This window comes from Mugil cephalus, chromosome 8, assembly GCF_022458985.1.
Source record: "Mugil cephalus isolate CIBA_MC_2020 chromosome 8, CIBA_Mcephalus_1.1, whole genome shotgun sequence".
NCBI lineage: Eukaryota > Metazoa > Chordata > Actinopteri > Mugiliformes > Mugilidae > Mugil > Mugil cephalus.
In genome coordinates, this window is record NC_061777.1 from 7,913,443 (window position 1) to 7,937,246 (window position 23,804).

General features: G+C 40.8%; 2 protein-coding genes across 10 annotated transcripts in view; both read right to left on the reverse strand.

The window, feature by feature from the left end:
• slc23a2 (solute carrier family 23 member 2) overlaps positions 1-11,915 on the reverse strand; it is a 38,325-nt gene extending 26,410 nt beyond the window's left edge. Inside the window, exons 1-2 of one of the 4 annotated variants that reach the window (XM_047592447.1) lie at positions 11,443-11,915; positions 157-205 (exon numbers count right to left, since the gene is read on the reverse strand). In XM_047592447.1, the coding sequence (XP_047448403.1) occupies positions 157-205 (49 nt within the window). In that variant the 5' untranslated portion in view covers positions 11,443-11,915. The remainder of the gene's footprint in view (positions 1-156; positions 206-11,442) is intronic. The other 3 variants (XM_047592451.1, XM_047592449.1, XM_047592448.1) reach the window with 3 other exon arrangements.
• A 2,399-nt stretch (positions 11,916-14,314) lies between these two features.
• kcnip3b (Kv channel interacting protein 3b, calsenilin) overlaps positions 14,315-23,804 on the reverse strand; it is a 42,818-nt gene continuing 33,328 nt past the window's right edge. For 3 of the 6 annotated variants that reach the window (XM_047592585.1, XM_047592584.1, XM_047592590.1), the window contains 6 exons: positions 19,490-19,614; positions 19,284-19,353; positions 18,552-18,730; positions 17,605-17,709; positions 17,427-17,489; positions 14,315-15,353 (listed from right to left, as the gene is read on the reverse strand). In XM_047592585.1, coding sequence (XP_047448541.1) covers positions 15,306-15,353; positions 17,427-17,489; positions 17,605-17,709; positions 18,552-18,730; positions 19,284-19,353; positions 19,490-19,614 — 590 coding nt within the window. In that variant the 3' untranslated portion in view covers positions 14,315-15,305. Of the gene's footprint in view, positions 15,354-17,426; positions 17,490-17,604; positions 17,710-18,551; positions 18,731-19,283; positions 19,354-19,489; positions 19,615-20,230; positions 20,234-22,226; positions 23,070-23,804 lie in introns of those variants that run through there. The other 3 variants (XM_047592586.1, XM_047592589.1, XM_047592587.1) reach the window with 3 other exon arrangements.

A 23,804-nucleotide genomic window follows, 5' to 3' on the forward strand; every position in this document is an offset into this window, starting at 1 on the left:
AATGTCAACACTCGCTGTCACCTGTAACATCTTTTTACCGCCTTTTTTTTTATTATTATTTTTAAATCTTAGACCCCTGGCACCCTCCCAGAATATCCTCGCCCACCCAGCCAGTATCCCTGCTTGCAGTGTAAGATGTTGGGATAGTTGTAATACCTAGTTGACACATCCCATCACTCCTGTCAAGCTGGGCGGCTGGGAGCATCTGTGTGGAAGGAGCAAGAGAGGGGGGGCAAAGGAGGAGGAGGAGGAGGAGGAGGTGGTAGTGGAAGAGGAGGAGGAGGAGGAGATAAGAGTAGAAGAGAGTGGGGGGGAGGAGGGTGGGGGAGGAGAGAGGCACAGAGGAGGGACACAGAGGGGTCAAGGATAAGGAGGAAGGGAGGCGAGACATAAGTTAATTTGACAGCATTTAATCACAAGCAAAAAGTTATTTGTGTGACTGATTGTCATTCAGATTCTCAGGTGTCACGATTAAAACCTTCCACCATTCACAAAAGAAAGAGAGAGAGAGAGAGTTAAAGGGGAACCGGTGGTGAGACGAGGATGTTGAACCAGAACCAGAAATGACATGAAGCTAGAAGGAAAAAGCTGCAGATCGACGCCATTTGTTTCCCTCTGCGAAAGATAAACACGTCTAATTGAGGCTCATTTATTTATAAGGAAAATATAATATAAAGGAAATGGACTCGACTCTCGTCTCGTCTCCTCGGAGGAGCAGCTTAAACTTCAGCGCTCGCTCTCCGAGGCCTCGTGTTTATTCCTCCTCTGCTCTGGATAACACTTAGCGCACTAACGCGCTCAAGTAGTAATACTTGAGATTGCATTTGCGGAGAAGGTCAATGATACGGGAAGCTTCGAGCATACGTGATGCAGGAAGCCATCGCAGTAAACTCTCACAAATGTAATGTGTCCGTCTCTCGACGCAGTCGGCCTTTAATTTCATTTTATTTTATTTCATTTGTTTTAGATCATATTTGGAAACAGGTGTTAAGTATAAAAAAAAAAAAAAAAGTGTGAGGCCTCGCTAGGGAGTGAAATCAGTTTTGCAAATTTAACACGGAGAAACAGATGAATGGACGTACACCGATCAGGCATAACATTATGACCACCTTCCTAATATTGTGTAGGTCTAAACAAAAAACAGTGAAGACTCATCAGAGTCTGGTTCCTATGGGTTGAGGGGAGGAGACTCTGTGGATCAGGATCTATGTTTCATGTTTTTTTGTTGTTGTTGTTCTAAATTTTTACATCCAAGTGTAATGAATGTCGGTCTGAAAAGTGGGTCTCACAAGACATTAATTAAAATCACAGAATGCTAAGTGCTAAAAGTTTACTCAGAGATCATAATTATCACAAGTGTAATTTTTGCACTTATGCTTTGTTTTACAGATATTGATTAGAACTCAAAACCCTTTATAGTTCCTCATGATAACAAGTGATTTCCTGAAACCACTGAACATAAAGAGTTCACCTCAGCGCTGCCCGGCCCCCGTGGCTCTCCGAGTACTCTGAGTCAGCCATGAGCCGCAGAAAGTACGACAGAAAGTATCCCAGCAGCCTCTGGGTGACTTAAAGTCTGACGAGGCGTGAGCTAATGCCAGGGCGGCCATTGCTACTGTAGCATGAAATCCTGAAATGCCCGGCTCCACTGTCGCCCAAGAGACAAAAGCACTCGGGCCCAGACTCATCCCTGTGTTTTCTGTCTGCTGGTGTTGACTGGGAATCCAGCCACACACACACGCACACACACAAACTCGCACACACAAACCATCACACAACCGGGAGAAAACCACACAGATACGGAGGAACTGGAGCGAGAGGAGGGGGAACTGATACTGAGCTCATGTGATTATGTAGCAGAAGGGAAATGTGAGGTTTCATAACAAGAGATTTTTTTTTTTTTGATATTATATAAAACAAAACACATAAAGCGGGATAACAGAGAGCGGGGGGGAAAGGAGAAGAATAGTGAAAGCAGTGAAGAAAAGAAGCGAGGAAGAAACAAAAAAAAAAAACTGCTGTGGTAGTTTTAACTTCTCCAATAACACACAGGACCTGGCGGACCTGGATAACGCCTGGATCTGTAACCATGGTAACGCTGTCCCGTGGATCCAGGGACGAGCTGTGTGGGATTCCACCGGAGGACGACGACGACGACTTCGCGCCAGATGTTTGCGCCGGTGGTTTTCACCTGGAGCGTCAGATTTGTGCATGTGTACCGGCGCCATCCCCTCCAGATGTCAGCACAGAGTTCAAAGGGTTTGTGTTTGAGAGCCGCTGGCTTCAGTAGAGACGTTTATCTCCTCGTGTCCATGGTGAATAAATATTACTGGTCATGAACACCTGTTTCTTTTTGTTTATTTTAAGTTTCTTTCCCCAAATCAGATGATTAATTTTACCAAAAACTCATATTAATGGGTTAAAACCAGGTTGCAACTTTGATTTGTTTTGTCAAAAGTCGTCTTCTCATCAAAAAACTGCAAAAATCATCACAATGAACGAGCGATAATCAGTGAATGTTTCGCATCCTTATTTAAAACTGAATAAAAAGCCGCTGATTAATTTCAGACCACATCAGGCCAATAGTAAAAGCGCGTCACACTGCAAACACTGGAATCAATGACATCACCATCACGACCATAAAAACAAAACTTCGCCAAGTTTATATTGCAGAATAAAACCAGGTCCGCACTTGGCAAAAACCTCACGGCCCGTGAATCATCTCATCTCTAAACAGAAACAAGGAAGCAGGTAGTTTATTATCTCGGTACGTAATACATTCGCGTTAGAGTTTTAACGGTACATGTGTTTTATCTCAGCCAAATCTGAGTAAGCGCGTGCGTCACCTGCGCAGATAACAAAACGCTGCAGGGAAGCAATGATTCCCCACTGCTCCCAGTTATGTCTCCACAACTATGATTTGTCATCTGAGCGGTTTGATCGATTTGGAGTGAGCGCATCCACTACTGGAATATTTATGACGATCGCAGGCTGGAAACATCGCTGCCTCGTGAGCATTTTAAACACGCCTTTAAAACAAGACTGCTCATCAAGTTCAAAGATTTACTGCCCGTCTTTTCCTGATCATGATTCAGCAAAGAAGCACTGATGCGAGGCCTTGCGTGCACGGTCCGAGTTTAAAAACACCAGCGAGGTCTACTTTTTCCCATTTGTACAAACAGGTATTCAAATAAAAAAAATGATGAGACTTTTTCCGTCTGAACGAAATTCAGCGCTTCTTCAACTTTCTGCTGCAATAGTATTAAACGCTCGGTTTATTTATGGCCACAATACATTTGAAAGGCCGTGACTAACGCATACAGAGAAAGACAAAGTGGTGTACAGTAGTAAAAATGTGCACCGCTGCCAGGAGGCGTAATAATAAAAAAAAAAATTTAAAAAAACAGCTGAGCAGCAGCCACAGTAAATTCAAGACAAAGCTCATTAACTCCAGTTTAGTCAACACAGTGACCGAATTAAAGGCACGTCAGAGGCCGTGTTTACTTTGAGCGAGCCAGCGAATACACATTACTCCGTCTGGCTGATAAACATGTCAAGGCTGAAGCTACAACAGCGAGACACATGTTTAATATTAACACTGCCACGTTAATACGGAGCCGTCACGTCCTGCGTTAAATGTTGTTCATCAGGTTCTGAAGCGGTTTCTGCTTGATGTGTGTGTGTGTGTGTGTGTGTGTGTGTGCTGTCAAAAAAATGTGTCTGATCAGCTGCCAAATGAATACACATGTCAATAAAAGCATTGCACGACACATACAGATAATGGCCTCGGTCGTGCTGGTCTGTTAGAGGTAAAACCTGAAATTATAGAGGGAAGAGCATCTTACTGCAGATCTCTCCCAATGACAAGCATTGAAATGCATAACAATTAACTGGTTAAAGCCAGAACCACCTACATATAATCTGCAAGAACGGACTAAGGCTACAAAAAACAAATTTGAAAAGAGGTTGTTAATACATTAATTATTTAATGTTATTATTCGTTTAATTTCCCCCCTTCACTTCCCTTTTTTTTTTTATTTATTATTTGATTGCAACATATTTACCTGCTTATCTCCATAACACATACTAAATGTATAATATATACTAGGGCTGAGTCTAATTACGATCTTTCCCCCCTAATATTGTGATATCGATTTAATATGCGATTATTTATGGACTTTATGGTGTATTTTTTAGCGCTGAAACAGGTTTGTGTTATTGCCGTGTGAAGTAGCGCACACGGTGGCACGGCAGGCTCTGCACAACACCCGAAATAATCCAAAACAACCCCAAATAATCCCACACAACCGACTTGCTGTTCCTCTTTGAAACCAACGTGTCACTTTCAGCCTGTTGCCTGTTTTGCAACAAGTAAAGTAAAGTTAGTTTTTACCGTATTTCCTCTAATAGTGGCCAGGTGCGCTAGTAGTCAGCCATTTATAGATGTAGTAACACAGAGCTGCCACAGGTGGCGGTATACATTTGAAGTGATGTTTTTAACAACAGAGAGATTTAGCAGCGTGGTGCAAATAAGAAAACTTGACGTGAACTTCAAGGAGAAGGTTTTGAAACCTGCAGAGTAAAATAAGTTATGAAACGCTTTAATATTGACCCGCGAAGAATAACTTGTTCTGAACGGTTTCCCTCCGATACGCTTTGGGCATATAAATTGCTGGAAAGTTTTTATGCATGTATGTTACTTTAAAAACCTTTGGCCAATAAATGGACAAAGGTGTCATTTATAGGTTTATTGGTTTTATTGGTTTTATTGGTTCGTCTGTTCTGATCACATGCGCTTAAACATTTACTAATCCTGCCCAACTGTTGTTACGTGTATGGTGAAACTGCTAAAGTGAAAAAAAAAAAAAATAAATAAATAAATAAATAGCGGAGTAAAAAGTAGTAAAAAAAATTGAGCAAATATATACGAAATGAAGGGAATTAGAAATAAATACTAACTTATAATGGCTGAGTAAATAAAGGCATCGGCCACTATTGGAGGAAATACGGTAATATAATATAATATATAATATATAATTTAATGAAACATATTTTCACTGTATTTTTTTATTTTTTAAGTTTAAAAAAGTTAAAAATAAATAAACAAAAGTAATGTGAAACTCATATAGCAGGGAAGTAAAGATGATATAAATGAAACGCATGTGGCTGTGTGACATTGGGGGGTAACACAGGATACTCTACACGTCTACACGTGAGGAGGTCATATTTCACCATGCGGGGGGGGGGGGGGGGGGGGTATGTAAAGCAACAGCAGCAAGGTCATGTTTACATTGGTCAACTTCCTGTCAGTGGTGCAGAGGTGAGGAGAGATGAGAGACTTTCAGTTGTGTTGTGTACTGATTCACTTGTTGTTTCAGTTTTATAAAAACCATTTGATTTGCAATGAAAGTGATTTTGACAAAACGACTGGTGTGAGATTAGTGAAATTTTACTTTTAGTCACATCTCTGTACTAGAAAGACACATTTCAACATTTTGTGCATTAAAAAGAAGCAAAAAAAACAAACAAATATGCATTAATCTTAAACTGAGTTTAATTATTTTAGCGATGCATCTTTAAAATGTATGTGTCAAACATTAACAATTTAAGTAATTTATTGGCTCCATTCCTTCCCTTTAAGTAGCCTGGTGGATTAAATCCATCAATACTGCATCAGTTTGTGAGTTTATCCCATCAACACGTATCCCCAAATCACCTGATGAGGTTTGTGGTTGGAAAATGAACCTACAGGCTCATTAAAATAAGTAATTATATATATATCTCAGACATATACTCGTTTGAGGGTGACGCACACACTCGCTGGTTATCACACCAGATTATTGCGGCAACTCTTTCAACGTCCGGAACAATCAACAATAATGACATATAACAACCAAAGCTCTTAGCAAGACGTCATCCAGACGACGTCCACGACCGCACATTAGAAGTTACAAAACCGACAAATGCATGAAGGATGTGTTATAAACCTGTTAGCTTGACACTACGTCTGGTGTATTTAGCCTTCTGAGTTTTGTAGGTGCAGCTGGTTTTCTGGACTCCTGATACGTTTTTCCTGATCATGATTCAGCAAAAAACGGATTCAGGGATGAATAAAAAAAAAAAGCACACACTGTGAACAGGAACCACTGTTTGTATATCATTATGCGTTTCATTTCTCTAACTTCCACCGTGTTTTGGTTTGTTGCTGAATAACAGATGTGACGTTTGTCAAATGGCTTTAAGGAAGTAGCAATGTAAATAAAAAGACGATGGTGATTACGCATCAGAACGTGAGGTGATGTATTAACTGAGATTCTCTGTAGCACAGGAAATTTGTTCAACAGGTAGATGTTACCTCGTACCGTGCAGTTTGGGGTTTTCCAATAACTTGGCGAGTGTGTTATGGCCAAATAATCCCGAGTACCTCGTAATTAAACAGCAGGTGGACGCGCACGCTGCGCTACGCAAACACATTCCTCAGTTTAAGATACCAAAGCAGCAGGAAACGATGGTTAGATTTAGAATCGGGACGACAGAGAGTTCAGTCTCTCGCTGTATTTCCATCCCGTTCTCAAAGCAACACCTACGCCCACGCAGCATGCGGCCGGCAGCAACATGAATGGATGGAGCTTCTCGGTTGGCTTGTACTGTAACTGTACACTTTCCTCAGAGGTCGTTTCACCTCCCACCGCCTCCGGCATTCCCTCCACCCCGTCGAGCTCGGCAGGGATGTATTCTAAAGGTATCCATTGTTATTTGAAATTGATGAAAGCCTTTAAGCCTACCCCGAGTCAGACTCCTGCTGGCGGCCCACGCTGGATAACCAGTTCCTCTTGTTTGCGGAGTAACTCTGGTAACGGACTGTGGTTCCTAGGGCCCTAAAAACGGCTTAGTAATTGTCAGCTAAAAAATGTCCAAGTGGTGATGTTGAAGCCAGATAGCAAGTCTGTTATAATCCAAGTAGGTCATCCGAGAAAATGTTGTGACTGCGGTCGATTACGACACTTAAATTAAATGCCGTCTCTGACCCGGCACACTTAATAAAACTGTCTAAAACTGGTTTATGAGTCGGCGGCATCTCAACAACCTGTAGCACTAAAGGAGGTGCATTAAAAGGTCTCCTTTTTCCTCGTATATGCTCCTTGAGCTGCAGCATTTGTTTTCCTCAGTGATTAACTCGCAGGTTTCTATAAAAGCTGCACGATTCACTTGTCTGTAAAATGTCAGAAAACACTGAAAACAAACGTCTCAACGCCTGCAAAACGTCCACACCAATTAATCCACAGTCAATAAACGTAATAATTCAATGTCTGCACGTGGTAGACGACTGTTGATTTCCAGCATTCATTGGTTTTCAAGCGTCCCACGACTGCAACAGACCTTTATAATTTCCAGTTGAATCTTTTGTCGAAAATAAAATGTCAACGTATCCAGAAATCTAACTTTGTCCTTAAGACAGAAAGACAGAAAATAAGTTAAAAATCAGATATTCTATACTTGAGAAGGAAAGAGTAATAGCAAAGTAAATCTCCTTCAAACAGAGGTTGGTTAATATTAATTATGAGTTGTTTTATACGTATCAAAAACACACCCAACGCTGTCGAATAATCAACACACACACATGTTGCTGAGGACGTTACTAAGAAAAGTGGGATAACAGAGGAGAGGAGAGATAAAACAAATGAGGCTCGGAGTGATAAGGAAATGCTGCACTGGGTTAGGCCCTTCACAAAGAAAACACGATAATCAGAAGATCGAAATTTATCAATGAGTCCTGGAACGAGGTTTTATCGTGAGGCCCAACACGTTTAACGCTTTTAACTTTGAAAACTGACCAACAACAAAGACTAAACCTGCTTTAAATGAACAAATATCTTAAAATCCAAAGATACTCAGATTATGTTTATACTAATCGTTATATTTTTATGCAGAAACCTCTTAACTATCAACTAAAATGACCCGACATGACCCGAATGACGTGAACCACTTCCAGGACGGGAAACACTACGTCAATTAGTATTCCTGTTAGCATGCCTCTCATGCCTCCACCAGTCCATCCATCATCTGCCGTGTCGCTGATTAAATCTTTATGAAAACTTTCTTATCATGTGGGTCACGACTTTGTCCCAGCGTTTTCTAAACAACGCTGACTGACCCTGATGAAATGTCACAAGATTTGGTCCATAAATGGTGAATGAAACTAATTTAATGATGAAAATAGTTCACAAACACCAGGATTTTCTCACTGAACATGACTCTGCATCTGCAAACCTCCTCAGTTAACCTTTCTTATTCTTTATCGGAAAAAATCTATTTGAAAATCGCAGATGGAAATACTCAAGTAAAAACACAGAACTACCAAGCGTTTCTGGGGATGTGCACATCAGCTACGACGCTAGTCTCTCTGCATAAGATGTGCGTTAATGCAGGAAACTAAAGTGCCGATATATTCTAAAAAATAAAAATAAAAATAAAAGGTTTCAGCTGAAGAAACTAGAAGCTTATTTATCCTATGTTTATTTTAATGTTTCTCAGGGATTAGCGTGGGCGTGTGACAAACTCCCGACACCTAATCATACGCTTCAGGTTTCAAGCTGAATAATGAGTGTTATAAAGCTCTTACACAAACCAGTATTAGCAAACAATGACAAACGCACATTTAACTCAGGCCTTTGTACTTCAACTACAACAGGAAAGGAATAATAAAAAAAAAAGAAAAAATACCACAAACCTCTCAATAACACTCAAATTACAAAAAAAATAAAAAATATATAGATTTAATACACTTAACATTAGCATGTGCACAACAGTGTGATTAGCTGCGATCGCCAATAAATCCATAAGTGTCTCCAGTGGGCTCGTCCATCCGCACATCCCCACTCACAGAAAACCTTCAAAAACCCTATCGAACGCTCGTGCTGGTCTGTGACTCATTACTCTAGGCCAGATATGACCCAGTGAGCTACTGTTTGGTTGAATTTTTAAAACAATGCAATTGCACACAGACGGTTTGACTGCAGCCCTCGCACAAACACAATCACATGTGGGCGACGTCGGTTCTCGTTATACATTAATCATATTGCTTCCTATTCCACCTTTGGACACCGAATCCATATCTTAATCCATTCCTCCCACCACATAAACAAATAATGAGCCTTAGGAATGTATGACACTAAGATTATATAACTACAAATAAAAAGGGGACATAAATGTTGCCTCAGTTTATACGACCTAGAGCCACATGCCAGACTGTTACAGTTTAGCCCACATACACAAGCTTTTACACAGTACAGTGGGAAGGCACTGCATGACCCAGCACTACAGTGTAATCTTAGTCACATGCTGGCTACAGCAAACAGGGCCAGGAATCCATTTCTGCCACCCCTGTTCCTGGCCCAGTCTGGGCCCGACACACTGGATCCTTTGGTCCAAGAGGATCTGGAGAGTTGTATTAACCGGACTAAATCAGGATGCGACGCTTAAAACATAAAACATAGCTGCCCTCAAAAGCAAGAAGCAAGAGGCAAGAGTCGAAGCCGTGCAGATAGAGTTTGGTTTTAAGGAACAAAACACGTCACATTTTTACTATTTATCTGTTTGACAAGAGTGGTTCTAAAGCTTTGTACAGTGCAGACGGAGCTTGAGGCATCTTTGTTTTGTAACACAACCAATCCACCTGACTTAACTCAAACAGATTGTCGGGATTAACCCACTACAAAAAGTTCCCAGTGCACCTGATCTTCTTCCTAAAGAGAATTTATGTCCAACCTGTAATATTGGATTTTTGTTTCAAATCGACCATATATATATATATAACTGAATCCAATCACCACAAAAAATGTTAAAAAATAATAATAATAATAATAATAATAACAAATAAATAAATAAAGCGACTTTGACACGCTTCCTTGTGGTGCAGAGGCTGGACAACATAAACATCCAGCTCCTATAAGACCGGGACTGGTCTTTCTCCCTCTCTCGTCGGGACTACACCTACCAGTGGATTACGATCACGTCTTAACGTGTTTTAACCACCATCTGCCATCACGCAGAAGAAGGCCCGACTAGCCGGGAGCAGTGACAAGGTGCAGGTTTTTCTGAGAAGTATATGAATAGATGAAAGCTGTTAACGTGATTCAGTCGAACACTTAAACCAGACCCACATTTCTTGCATGTGTAGTACAACTCAGCCATCATCATTATTATTATTAGTAGTAGTAGTAATATTCCAGCTGCTGACACTTAAGACAACTAAAAGATATTAAGAACCAATCAATCCCAACCTTTGTGCAAACTACAGGTGGAGATGCAAACGATTAAACGTGAGGTAATGCACATGGCCGCACCTAACGGAGTTCAGGTAACTGGAAATCTATTGGTTTCACCGAATTGACAAAGGGCTGCAGACTTGTCACCGCCCATATAGTTAAGATAGCTTTATTGTAACGCTTCAATCCTAGTTGTCGTGATTTCGTAACCCTGATGAGCTTTATTTATTTTATTTTTTCCCACGCGTAGCAGGTGCACCTGCAGGAAATCTCTTCTCTGCACAAACTGAAAGTGTCGTGTGTTAAACTTAACTACAAGCAGATTTAAACAGAAGCGGAGATAATTGAAGCAGCTATTTGGAAACTGGGGTTAACGTGAAGATGTTGTGGATCTCACACACTGACTGACTCTAAAAAAGGATGCAGCGTCTTCTTTGACCCCCTCCAACAACTATTAGTCGCTTTTTTTTTCATTTTTAAGTCATGTAGATGCACATGGAAACTCATACTGTACCACACATGCACATGCACACACACACACACACACACCTGCCTGGACACGTATCCGGGACACCACCATCATTAAGGGACAATAAATCTCAAGGGCTAAATAAGCTGGTGGAGGTTTAATTCTTGCCTGCTCCTCTTTTTTTTTTTTTTTTTTTTTTCCTCATTAATTTACCTGATGCAGGACCTTTTAGTCACACATGCTTAGCCTTCCTGCACTGTGCCTTGCGTATTAAAGACACAATAAAGCCCTCTTTATCTGGAAGCCTTGAGACAAATGGTCTCCACAGGACACAGATAAGGAAATAACCTCATGACATATATTATTTCTTTGCTCTATAAATAGGATAAAGGTAAGAAGCAGATCGAGGATGAGGCCTGACTGACTAATTGGGCCTTTAATTTTTTTTCCACGGTTACACTCCAGCATCATCATCATCATCAGCAGACACACGAAGTCCTCTAAGCTGCAAAGGGAGGGGGGGTGAGAAAGGAAAAGGGGGGGAGAGAAGGACCTTCTTTACATCTCTAAATACTGCCCCTGTTCATGTAACCAGAGCAGCCGGAGCAGGACTTTTTTGTATTTTACACGCAGTGGCTTCGTAACATCCACACACGTAAGATAAGTCTGTCTAGTGTCTAGTTAAACACAAGGTTTGTTCCTCACCTGCCTGATAAAAAAAGAGGAGACGGAGCCCACTTCCCTTCCTTCCTTCCTTCCTTCCTTCTCGGCTAGTGTTGCGTGCGTCGGCTCGTCCCCGTGGTTTTTGTGTGTGTTGTCTAAGCTTCGGCGAGGAGGGTGAGAGGAGTCGGGGGACGAGAGAGAGAGAGAGCTCCGGGACGCGGCGACGAGATGCGACCGTCTTCAAAGGCAAGTTCCTCCGGGGGACGGACACCCTCCTTTCAAGGTTTTGAAGACGCAGCTGCCAAACGGGAGAGAGATGGAGGGATTTTCAGGGTCTTTCATAAAGCCACGGGGGTTGACGTCGGTCACCGCGCATGCCCACACCGCACCTTACGTCAACCGCCTTCCCCCTTCAGGCCCGCCCCTCTACCGAGCGACGTAGCCAATCAGACGCGGCCCCTGCGGTGACGCGGCGAAGACCCCGCCCCTCTCCTGGGTTACGCCACGACCGACGCAGCCTCTCAGAGTTTTTTTTTTTTTTTGTAATAATAACCTTCCTTGCATAAGCTTTCCCGTTATGTGTCCGCTTCTGCGATAAAGAGCAGGTTGTCTGGGCCCCAAAACCCCCCGACTCTAGATCTTTCCGCCATTCTCTCTGCCTGTGTATTTATATTTATAGTCATTTATATCCCCGCCACACCGCCATCTGACGGTTGTTCATTTATTCTGCCCTACATTCACACGCCTCAAATCAGGATATTATTCTGACATAACACAGTTTGGTAACACGTCTAAACCGAGAGCCAGGGGCGGAAGACACAGTTATGTATGAGATGTATTCATTCATTCATTTCATTCATTTTATAAGCGAATAATGTGTTACTACACCTTTACAGAGGGTTGTCCGCTCTTTTATATAATTTATGATTATGTATCTGCTCAGTGCAATATTAAAAAAAAAAAAAAAAAAAACTAGACAATAAGTGATAATCGCTGATCAGACATAACTATCACTGACTATTTTGTGTTTTGCTGCTGGGAAACTTTTGGACCTGACATTCCTGAGGATGTTATTTAGACACGTAGCAGCCGCTTAGACCAGATCAGACACAAACATGAAACATGAAAAATAGCACAAGGTGTTGACCTGGCCCACTAACAACATCCTGTTTCCTGACGGCACATGTGCATTTTCTGATGAGTCACAACCGTTATGGAAGCACAAGGGAGACCTTCACAATATCAGGAAGGTGGTCGTAATGTTATTCCTGATCCTAGATAGATAGATATACACAAACAGGTAAACATTGTGTGGTGGGGTTGTAGTACTTTGTGTAATTAATGATTTTACAGAAGACATTGTTTAATATTTGCAGGTCACAGGAGTCGAATTACCTTTTAATTGTTAAATACAGTATTTGATATTTTAGATACCAAATACTGGTTACCAATGGTTACCAAGAGCAAACCATCAACCACGTCAGTGTCGCCCTTAACAACGCGTGCCAACAAACACACAATGACACTTCCACCTCCAGTGAAATTCCCATTGTCATTTTGTCTCAGCTTGTCTCAACTGGAGTATCATCGCGTGTAAGAGAATCAAATGAGCATCAATTGAGCCTTTGAGCACATCCGGAAGTGCATCAGGCGGAAAAATGCCCTGCAGGCCGTCTCAACTGTGGTTACCATTTTTTTCCCAACTAGTCTCAACTGGCATATCATTGGGAATCAAACGATGTGTTTCCAGCTCATAGTCATTCGTGTCTGGGGTCAGAAGTCTGTGGACCTTTGGCAAGAAGCCGCTTCAAAGCTTTTGCCATTAGCTCAGTTTACACTGTTTCAAATTAGCAGCAGCTGTAACACAACTTAGCCTTTGAGTCGCTGGGTCTAAACCTTTAAAGCAAATCATTTTGGTGAACATCCACAGTTGTTTTTACATGTGCATTCATATATACATTGACAAATAATAGCCTAATTACATATTCTATGTTTTTTGTTAGTTTTTTTTTTCCCCCTAGCAGCCACTTCTTACATCAAAGCCCTGCAGTGTCCCCCAATTAACACTTCACAGTTTTCAGAGCTGTAAAAAAATATGTTCTTTAATCGTGTAGGTTTGTATCTGCAGCGTGCATCAGCGGGTAATAAATCCGCTGACTTGTTCGAACTCAAAGAGTCACGTAAAACCTAAATTGTGTAGCCGTAAACTGTGAAATATCATCTGATCTTGTCTAATTTCAGGACATCTGTGCGTGCATCATGGTTTATTTTAGAACAAGATAAAGATAGCTCTAGGCATGTTGTGTATCCACTTGTGAGGGGATAAAAAGAGTCAATATTGCACCATACAAGAAGAATTTAGAAGAGATTGAGTGAATTGCGACATAAATCTAATTGCGTGAGTCACATCCCCTGTTACGACCGCGTCCTTGTGCAACTTTTACATAAATGATTCTATTTTCAATTACTTTATTGTTATATGTTGAATAAATAATGACATTTTACAGTAAGATTTCACAGATTGATAGATTAGCTCAGTTTCACAGCCTCTGGGTTTGTCACAGGATCAACTTAACAAGTTGTGAGAACATAAGAAAGCCCAGATCTATTTATTTATTCATAGGAAGTAAGGATATTTAGTAGTAATAACATCTGAAAAGTGCTGTCAAAGTGCAAGATGCTATAAAAGTTAATCCAAATACATTTTATGACTCTAAATCTACTTTTCACATTTCCTAATAAGGAGATTTTTTTTCTTGTGTCACTTTTTTCCCTCGTGATAAATGTCACTCCTTCTTGCTTGTTCTCCCACAATTTATTTTCGCCGCATCATCCTCCGAATGCAGTAGTGAAATATGTCGATTGGACACATTAAACAAAAAAAAAAAAAAAGAGAGAGGGAGAGAGAGACGTCTCAGCTGTCGACAGCATCTTTAATGAACTGACATCACAAAGGTCCTACTGTACTGTACATTATACTGTGGCACTTAAACGTCAGCATGCTCGCAGATACTGAAGAAACAAGATTAAGCCGTAATTCAGCACGAGGACGCACTTCGAACAGTCCCGTCGTCCCTTCACCATACTGCACAGACTTGCCTTTAAACTCTGAACAGCTAAAAAGAATCTCTGAAAATACAAAAACATGATATTTGAATAAACCACTGAAATTCTGCTACTAAACAAGATGCTAATCTGATCAACACAGAGGTCTCTTAAACAAATGCTCAGTTCTGGTCAGTTTATTCCATCGCCCAGTGCAAACGAGAGCAACACAATGCAGGATATATAACTATTAACTATACATATATACACAACAACACACGCACTGGTTTCCATCAGCGGTGTGTCAGGTGCAGGTATCTACAGTTGCCCTTTTGTTTCAGGCGCATATTATACATAGTCATAGTGCAAGCTAATGACACATCACGTTTCATGACAAACATGCTTTAGTTCATCCCGGTGCTCTAAAAATTCTGGAGGAGACGGCGGCTCTGTGAGTGTGAGTGCGTACACAGTATGTTAGTGTTAAAGCTAGTATCCATGTGGGCTCAGGTCAGCGGATTATTTATAAGCTTCTTCATTCCTCGTTGGTTGACGATCCTTTCACCGTGACGATAAGCGTCACCGAGGACAGAAGAAAATTACCCAGGAAGCTCTTCTCCTTCTAACAGTCCTTTTAATCCAGGAGCAGGTTTGATACGATACAGCTGAACGAGCGAGGAAGGGAGATAGAAAAACAGCGTCTGGTTCTTGTATTTGTACAGTACCGACCCGATCGTCGGGTACCAGGACGTCAGTGCGGAGCCGGAGGTTTGGGTGCGAGTTGCATGACTGTGATTGTGCTGCGTTTGTATATGAGTTGTGCCAGTGAAGGGAAAACAAACTGAGAGCAACCTGAATCCTTAGATCACATTTTCAAACAGCTGCATAGAGTTCATGATGTTTTCATCCTGTAAAAAAGAAAAAAAAAGAAAAAAGTAATTTGTCAGAAGTCTGAATTATACAGATATCACACTTTATAATAATAATAATAATAATAATAATAATAATAATAATAATAATAGTAATAAGTGCAAAGCTTCCACTTTGCTTTTTGCTTACTTGTATAAAATGTTACATTTTCTTTACCAACTCTTAGTTAGTACAGCTGCAGCAGATGTTTTATCTAGTGTTTGAATTCCAGGTAAATGACTCATAATTTATTCAGCCCATGTGAGTCTGGACTCTACTGATGTTTACAGGTAAGCAAACACAACATGGCTGAGGAGAACGCACAGTTTAACAACTTGCAATGCTCCGACCGTTCTGTTTGTTCAGCACTTTGGTCTGAATCCACATCCGCTGTTTTTAAATGAGCTTTATAAATAAGTTGACATTGACGAATTATAGCCTCATTATTTCCTCTATTCTACTCACTAATGATGTTTTCACTGCTTAGATCCAGAGGGGAAACCCCTCCATTATTTACAGTTAACATTTTTTTGAGCTATCAAACTATGTTCTGTAATCTTTTGGGCAGAGGTGAGGTCTACTGACTTATCCAAACACAAAGAAGCAAAGAAATCAGTACAAAACTGTAATATCCAGGCAACTGGACTTGTTGAGTTTCTTAATGACTATTCGCTGCTCATCCCAGTAGTTTCTTCATTTCTAAGAGACTGGTAGGAAGTTGAGTTTTAAATGGGAAACTCTGTGGATAAAAACCCATCAGAAACTTGCTGGACTTGTTTCTGTCATAAACAGAATTTAGCATTTCTGGACTCATCGTTGGTTCCTTTTCTGACAAAACAAAATAAAGATAACTCGAGGCATATTGTTCCATTTGTATCCTAAAAAATAAGTAGTGAAAAGTCCCAGAACCTGAGAGAACTGAAATAAGGATTTAATTTAAACATTTCATCTTTGAATTAGTTGGTCTTATTTTGGAACATGAGCACTTTATAGCTTATTGGAGTCAGCTGACAGGAAGAGGAAGAGAGTATTTATGGATGATACAACACAGGGGCCTGTCCTTAACATTAGCACTTGTAATTTAGATGTTTATTATTATATGTATTATATTTCTACATTCATATTAAGTATTACCTTTTCACATTGCAGAAGAATATAATAACATTTAATACATGTAGCATCCTTTTATATTTAGACATTCCTCTTGACTAAAACTACATGAAGCTTACACTCAAGCTTTTTCCTCCTTTAATAATTGATAAACATTTCAAGTCCCACTTTCTCCACCTGGAATGAGCGCTGTGTCAGTTTTTAGTTTCAAACCAAAGATTTGGTTCTTTCTTTGGGACACTATGCATTCAAAACAAAAGGATGAAAAACAAACAACTAATAAGAAGTGGAAGCATCATAGCATTATGATTCTGTAAAAAAAAAAAAAAAAAAAAAAACCAGCCTGGGATTTAGGCATTAACCTCGTGGACATTACGTTTTAGGTTTGCAGCAGCTCATTCTGCTTCATTTAGACCTGTTTTCTTCATTAAGGAAACACTTTAATTTGCCATGAACTGGTAGCGAAGGGTCGATACACTTGTTTATTTAAGCTTATTGACTTTTCTCGTTTGATATGACATGAAAATTTAACACATTAACAAGTACTCGTTTGAGGACTTTGGGTTTTCATCATTTCCAATTTTGATTTTGCATTAAAATAAACAGTTTTATATTTTGGTCCACGTTAATGACTTAAACTGCGATTTACAGTGAAATAATCCGTGTCCACATCATGTATTTAATTCCAAGGTGATGCTTTTTTATACTTCTTAGGTCCTACTAATCCCAAATACCTAAAGATGTTAATTTGATCTTAAAGAAATGCAGATGACACAGTCCAAACAAATATAAGATGATAATAATAAGGATTAATGGTGAGGTTGTTTTAAGAGGCTCTGGATCAGATTCACGCTGACAGCTCTGACCTTTTACATCCTTTGTGTCACTGAGTGTCTGTGATTTTAGTTTTGATGTTACGAAACTGTGCCTTTGCTTGTGAATGGTGAAAACGTGCGAGTCACCTTCTGACAGGTCTCAATAAACTCTTCAATAGTCACGACACCATCTCGGTTTCTGTCCATTTTCTGTAAGAGACAACAAAGAGCAACAGAGCAGAGAGAAATGACTCACCCATGGTCAGCTGCAGTGGAGGCCTATATATTTATATGTTTTTTTTTTTTATTTGTGAGCATAAACAACCTGGAAGAACTTGTCGACGTGTTCAGAGGGTGCGTCATCCCTCACGCAGGGGTAGGTGTACCTGCCCATCATGTCATAGATCGACTTCATGATCGCCAGCATCTCCTGGAGAGAAAAAGAAAAAACGTCTCTTCATTATTAATTAAACACTAACTATTTAAATTTACAAGTCAGAAGGGTGCGTATCTAACACGCAGGGATAGGATTTAATCCCTCTGTGATAGATCAGTGACTCATGACAGTCAGATATTCTGGAGAGAAAGAAGAAAGATAAGAAATTGTAATTAAACATATATTGTATTTACGTCAAAATGTGACTTTAAATGCCACATGCACATGATTAATCATTTATTGTGGATTTATTCCTCGAACATCAGACCATTACTATAAAAACTGAAGTTTCTGTATGTAAAATATGATTCGAATGTGCTTCGATGAATGGCCAAATGATCTGGATTGGTTTGATTTTAATTCCATCGAACTCAAACAATACAAAATTTACATTTTTGTATGTTTGATAGATCAAATGTTTTTTATCAGTAACAAAGATTCTGGTTACATTATACTATGACAGGATAAAGAAAAATCGAATGAGTTTGTATGGATGTATGACAAAAAATTGAATTGTTAATTACAGTTTTATTACTACAGCATCTATGGGGACAGCTTATATTTAAAAACCATACACTATGGTGGTTATGCTCTGGTATGAGTCTGTCCCAGATGTCATTGGCTGAGAGGTGGGGTACGACCTGGACAGGTTTTTAGTCTACAACCTGAAATCTCTTAAGATAAATATGTGCAGTTTGAGTGCTCTGCTGCCATCTGCTGTTTAGTTGTGGGTCTCGTTGTTGTGTCATGTGCACACCTCTTACTAAAACAGTGGACAAATTAGGAGCAGGTGGCAGGTGACAGGTTCACATCTCACATCTCACACCCTCACACACCTCTTTGGTGATGTAGCCGTCCTTGTTAATGTCGTAGAGGTTAAAGGCCCAGTTGAGCTTCTCCGTGACCGAACCTCTGAGCAGCACGGAGAGGCCGATGACGAAGTCCTCGAAGCGGATCGAACCGTTTCTGTCACTGTCGAAGGCGTTGAACAGGAAGTGGGCGTATGTGGTCGCGTCTGTGGACGAAAGGGGTTTTGTTTTCAGTGATTTAGACATGGACGGAAAAGAGAACGGTAACCAACAGGACTGGGGAGGAGGAGAGATGAAGCTTAATATCTCGTATATTTTACAGCAGTAGCTACTTGTTACTTTGAAGTTTGTGGGATAAATTAAAGGATTATCTTATGAAATGTGGATCATGCTTTTTTTGTTAATTATACCTCTAGTTTCAAGTTGGTTTAAAAGGTGAATAAAATACAGTTCTACAATAGTATTTAAATTGTGCTGCACATTAATTGGTCAGAAGAAGAAAACACTACTTGCACATGAATGCAACAGTAATACCCATCCAAGGAAAAGATGGGGTTTCTCTATTACCTTTTCTTCTCATATGTTAAGAAACTATTTTTAAGCTTTTAAACTTTTTACGTTAAGATGCATTTTTCCTGCTACAAAAGCAAAATATTTCACAGCATCTCATTTTGGGCTTAAAAGACAGAAACCCACACCGTTACCACCGACTCACTGTTTCACAGCTCTGAACAAGAAATGATTGTTTTAACTTCTAACCTCCTTGGGGAAAGAACTGAGAATAGATTGACTTGAATGTCTCCTCATCAACCAGCCCACTGGGACACTCCTGCTCAAGAGATGAAGAAAGGAAAAAAAAAAAAGAAAGAGAGAGAGAGAGATGTCTTAGAGTAATTTGGGTCTATATTAAGCGTGGCGGCAAAAAAAGCATTTGGTGAAGTGTCAGAAGCTGCAGGTGGACGTACGTTCTTGAATCCTCGATACAGAGACTGAAGCTCCTTCCTGGTGAACTTGGTCTGAGCCTGCAGCTGGTCCAGCCCCTCCGGCTGGTGACGCACCGTCGACAGCTCCAAGTCGCTGTCGCTGCTGTCTGTGGGAGAAAGAGAGAGTGGAAGAAAGGGATGGGACAGACAGACAGGAAGGGAGGGGGAAAGACAGAAAGAAAGGAAGAAGGAAAGGAAGAAAGAGGGAAAGAAGTGGTGCAGAGAGGGCAAGATGGAGAGAGAGAAAAAGAGAGGGAGGACGGGGCGGACATCGAGTGAGTGGATGCAGGTCAACATTCAGGGAGGTGGGGGGGGGGTTCACACATTCAACAGGGAGGCATTTCGTCATAGAAGAGGTGGGAGGGAGGGATGCGAGTTTAAGAGAGAGAATCAGTAAAAAACTGCAGAGGAGCAAAAAGGCAGGCCGACGAGGGAGTGGGGGGAAAAAAAGAAGAAGAAGAGGAGGTACTTTCTTTATGGCGAGGTGCTTGCTTTGAAAGAAAAAAAAAAGCTTTGAGAAATTCAATCAGAGACACTTTTTTTTGTGTTGTTGTTGATCAAATGCGCGGCTAAAGCATGGTGGCGTTATTGGTCGTCAGTTCACACACACTAAGAGAAAGCACTGGGGGGTGAAGGTGGGTGGGGGGGGGGAAACATTTCAAAAAGAGGGAAGGAGGGAAGTTTTCTCCAGCGTAAGTCGAGCGTCTGCTGCTACATACTCACCATCTTCAGACAGAGAGAACAGAGGAGGGGCGTTGACACCGAGATGGAGTGAAAAGAGAGTAAATGGAGAACAGTGAGAGAGTGACAGCAAGAGGAAGAAAAAACAAAACAAAAAGAAGACAAGTCAAGGCAGGTCGGACGCTGAGAGGTTTATTACGTCGGGTCCCCGAGGGAGGGAAGGAAGGGGGGGGCGAGTCCAGAGGAGAGGACTCACATTATATCATCATAAAACATCCAGCGGAGCAGAGAAACACAAGATACTGTGAAACATCAACTAAACTCCCAGAGACGGAGGGAAGTGAAGATAGGAGACGGACCACGTGTTTGGTCACGTTACACATCCACGTCCAGCACAAAGTGAGAAGGAGACGACCTCTGACCTCCTTCGTTACATAATGAAACTTCTTGCTCTCTATATTAAATACATATTTTCAGGTTCATTCTGGATCTTAAGTTTGGCACAATTTACTCAATGAGAAGTGAGTGGACCTCAAAGATGATTTATCTTTGGGTCAAAACTCATTTCTTTAACATAACATAACATGATTTCTCACGTGTCTTCGTCTCAGCTGGACTTGTGAGTGTCCCGTGTTATCAGAGTTATGAGTGACAGACTACAGACCCCGTCGTGGACTACGTCACTGCGACGTCACGGCGTTAGCTGGAGGCAAACCACAGGGAAGCTTGAGGCGAACGCTTCCACTGTCAACAGGGGAAATGTGTCTTGCTGTATTTTTGGGAGCAAAAAGCTGAAAAGGCAAAAACACTAACTTGGAAGTTTCATCGCAGAGCAGCCACCACTGTACACGACGTTGGTTAAACGTGATTAAAAGAAAGGATTGGAGTGAGACAATCATCAACAACACTGTTACGTAAGATTGATACATCATCATTTTCATCCTGGATAACGTTATGGGTAAGACTACACTGTGACTGAAATGCTAATGCTAACAGCGAGCTAACTCACGTGTTTCAGGGGTCTACAAGCAGAAGTTGCTTTTACTCTGTTACCCTCCACAGTGGTTCCACATACTTCTTGTATTATCTTCAATGGAGAGGCTTCACTTCACAAAGACAGACCAGACTTCGTCCCCTCTGTGTTCTCATTTGGTCAAACTGTCTCTCCAGTGAGTGAGAGTGTATGAGTCAACTTTTTTATAAAACCCTCAAGGTCTCTGAGAGTGAGTGTATTAGTACATTCTCTAAAATATGTGTTTTCCTCTTCCATTGTTGCCAAAACAGTCTGTTAAAACATGCTAACCGCCACCATTTACGAGCTATAGAGTTTGAGATGTTTTGCCTCCAGTTAAGCCCCGTCCCTCAAAAAACCTCACACTGTTTACAGACTGTGAAGAGGTCTATTAAATTGCAAAAAAAAAAAAAACTTGGTACTAAACTGCAAAACAGAACAAACTAAGACCATAGCTCGTGTCCTTTTAAGTAGTCACACCTGGAAACACACCAGACCCTGTTTGTTTTTTGTTTGTTTATAGCACTTGATTGGAAAGACAGTCACAAAGGTACAGATATAAGATAATATTGGCTCATTCATACGCTTTTCTAGAAAAGCCAATTGTGTCACAGAGTGTTAGGATCTCCAGGAAGCCACGATGAGACTAAATATTATTGTTATTAAGTATTTGTGAGAGACCTGCAAGGATGTGGTTACACAGAGGAGACCCGTTGGTAATATTTTAGTTTTTACAGCTCTTGAAAAACAGTAAATCAAATCCTACTTAAAGGCAGCTTTAAAAGATTAACATATTGAACGATTGCTGACAGGCTCAATGAGTAGTGAGTGTAAGTTCTTTTTTATGGGATTTACTGACAATTAACCAGATACATATTTTGATGAACAGTGTTTGTAACGACAGCGAGTTCTGCTCCTCTCACAATAATCTACGTGTCAAACAACATTGAAAAAAGATTGTGGATTAAAGTTTCTCCTCCTCCTCCTCCGCCTCCTCCTCATTGCCCCTCTCCAGAGTTGCCTCACCGGTCTCAGTGATGTCGATCAGGCCCAGCAGGTGCATCAGTTTGAGGAACATGATCACCAGGCAGACGATGCCAACTGTCTGAAGTCCCTCCGTCTCCCATCTCACACTCATCTTCTTCTTCTTTTCTAGCTTTTCGTCCTCGAGCCGCCTTTTTTATTTCTTCTTCTCTACATCCTTAGACTGTATATGTACATGTCTTTCAATCCATCACTTTGAGTCTGTCTCTCTCTGCGTCTTCTTCTTCTCTCTGAAACAGTGTCACTCACTCATCGTTCTTCTTCTTCTGTCAAGTTTCCGTTACTCTATTTAGCTCTGCCGTTTTAATTGACTTTGTCTTTTTTTTTTTTCTCCCCTGTGCTCTTTCGGCTCCGATGGATCTTTCAGGATTTGTTTCCTCGCAGCTGGGCGAAATCGTCCAACTCCATTCATTAAGGTCAAGTGGTTCAGATTAAAAATACCTCCAGGGAGAGACAGAGAGAGACAGAGAGAGAAATTGTCCCCCCCAAAACACTGGACGATAATATTAATCCGTGGGAAATCCAATCAGCTAAAGAGGAAGCTCAGATTCTCTCACACCACGTGTCTAAGGTCTTTTTGGTACAAAAGTAACATTTGGTGAATGTGATTCGTCTAGTTAAACGAAAATATCCAAAATGCATCCAGAGGCGAAATGCTGCTTAAAAGTACTAAAAGTGCGACTAACGCTGTGCAGCTTCCTCCCTCCGCTGTATCCTCCCTCCATCTCACACCTTATCTCCTGCTAATTAACCTGTGAACTCCTGAGGAGCCACAGAAAAAAACAAAAAAACATGTCTCCTATCCTATTTATCCCATGAAAACAGCAGAATTAAAAACAAAGGAAATACATCAAGACACTGCACATCCTAGATTTAAATAGACAACGCAATAAATGTTTAAATTCTTTTCTGCTAAATCTGACATATCGAAAACAATTTCCCTTTAAGGGACCAGAGAGCGGGTGGTGATAAAGGTCAACAGGTGTCCTGAATCCCATTTTTTTTTCTCCTCAGCACTGTGATCTAGTTTCTAATTGTTACCGAGCGTCTCTGGGGGTCCGTAGCACAGATTTCATAACCCGGAGGAGTCCCGTCACTCACAGCCCTGTTATATGCTCATGAAATAATGAGGAGAGGGAGGAGAGGCCCCTCTCAGGCCCTGGGACACTCGTCTGCTTCCCCCTGGTGGAGACTAATGAGACGACAGGAAAATCTAACTAAGTACGAAGGAGTATCACATTCACTTGAGAAAAAATAAGTTAAGTTGGGTTTTTTTTTTATGAGCATAAAGTAATAAATAAAAGTATTCTGTTTTTATGAGTTAAAGTTCTGTTAGTTCTGTTATTACACTGGAGACTGGCTGTTTATGGAAGGACTGTTTTAAACAGTATCAAGATTTATTTAGATTTGGGCTTAAGACACAGAGAGATACTTCAGTCCATAAGTTACACAGATGACCGTTATTAGTGGGTCAACTTTAGGCTTCTGGGATTAATAACTCACCAATAAAACGATGTTAAGACACAGGCGACAATTATTTCCGCTTGTGTTTAGGTGGAC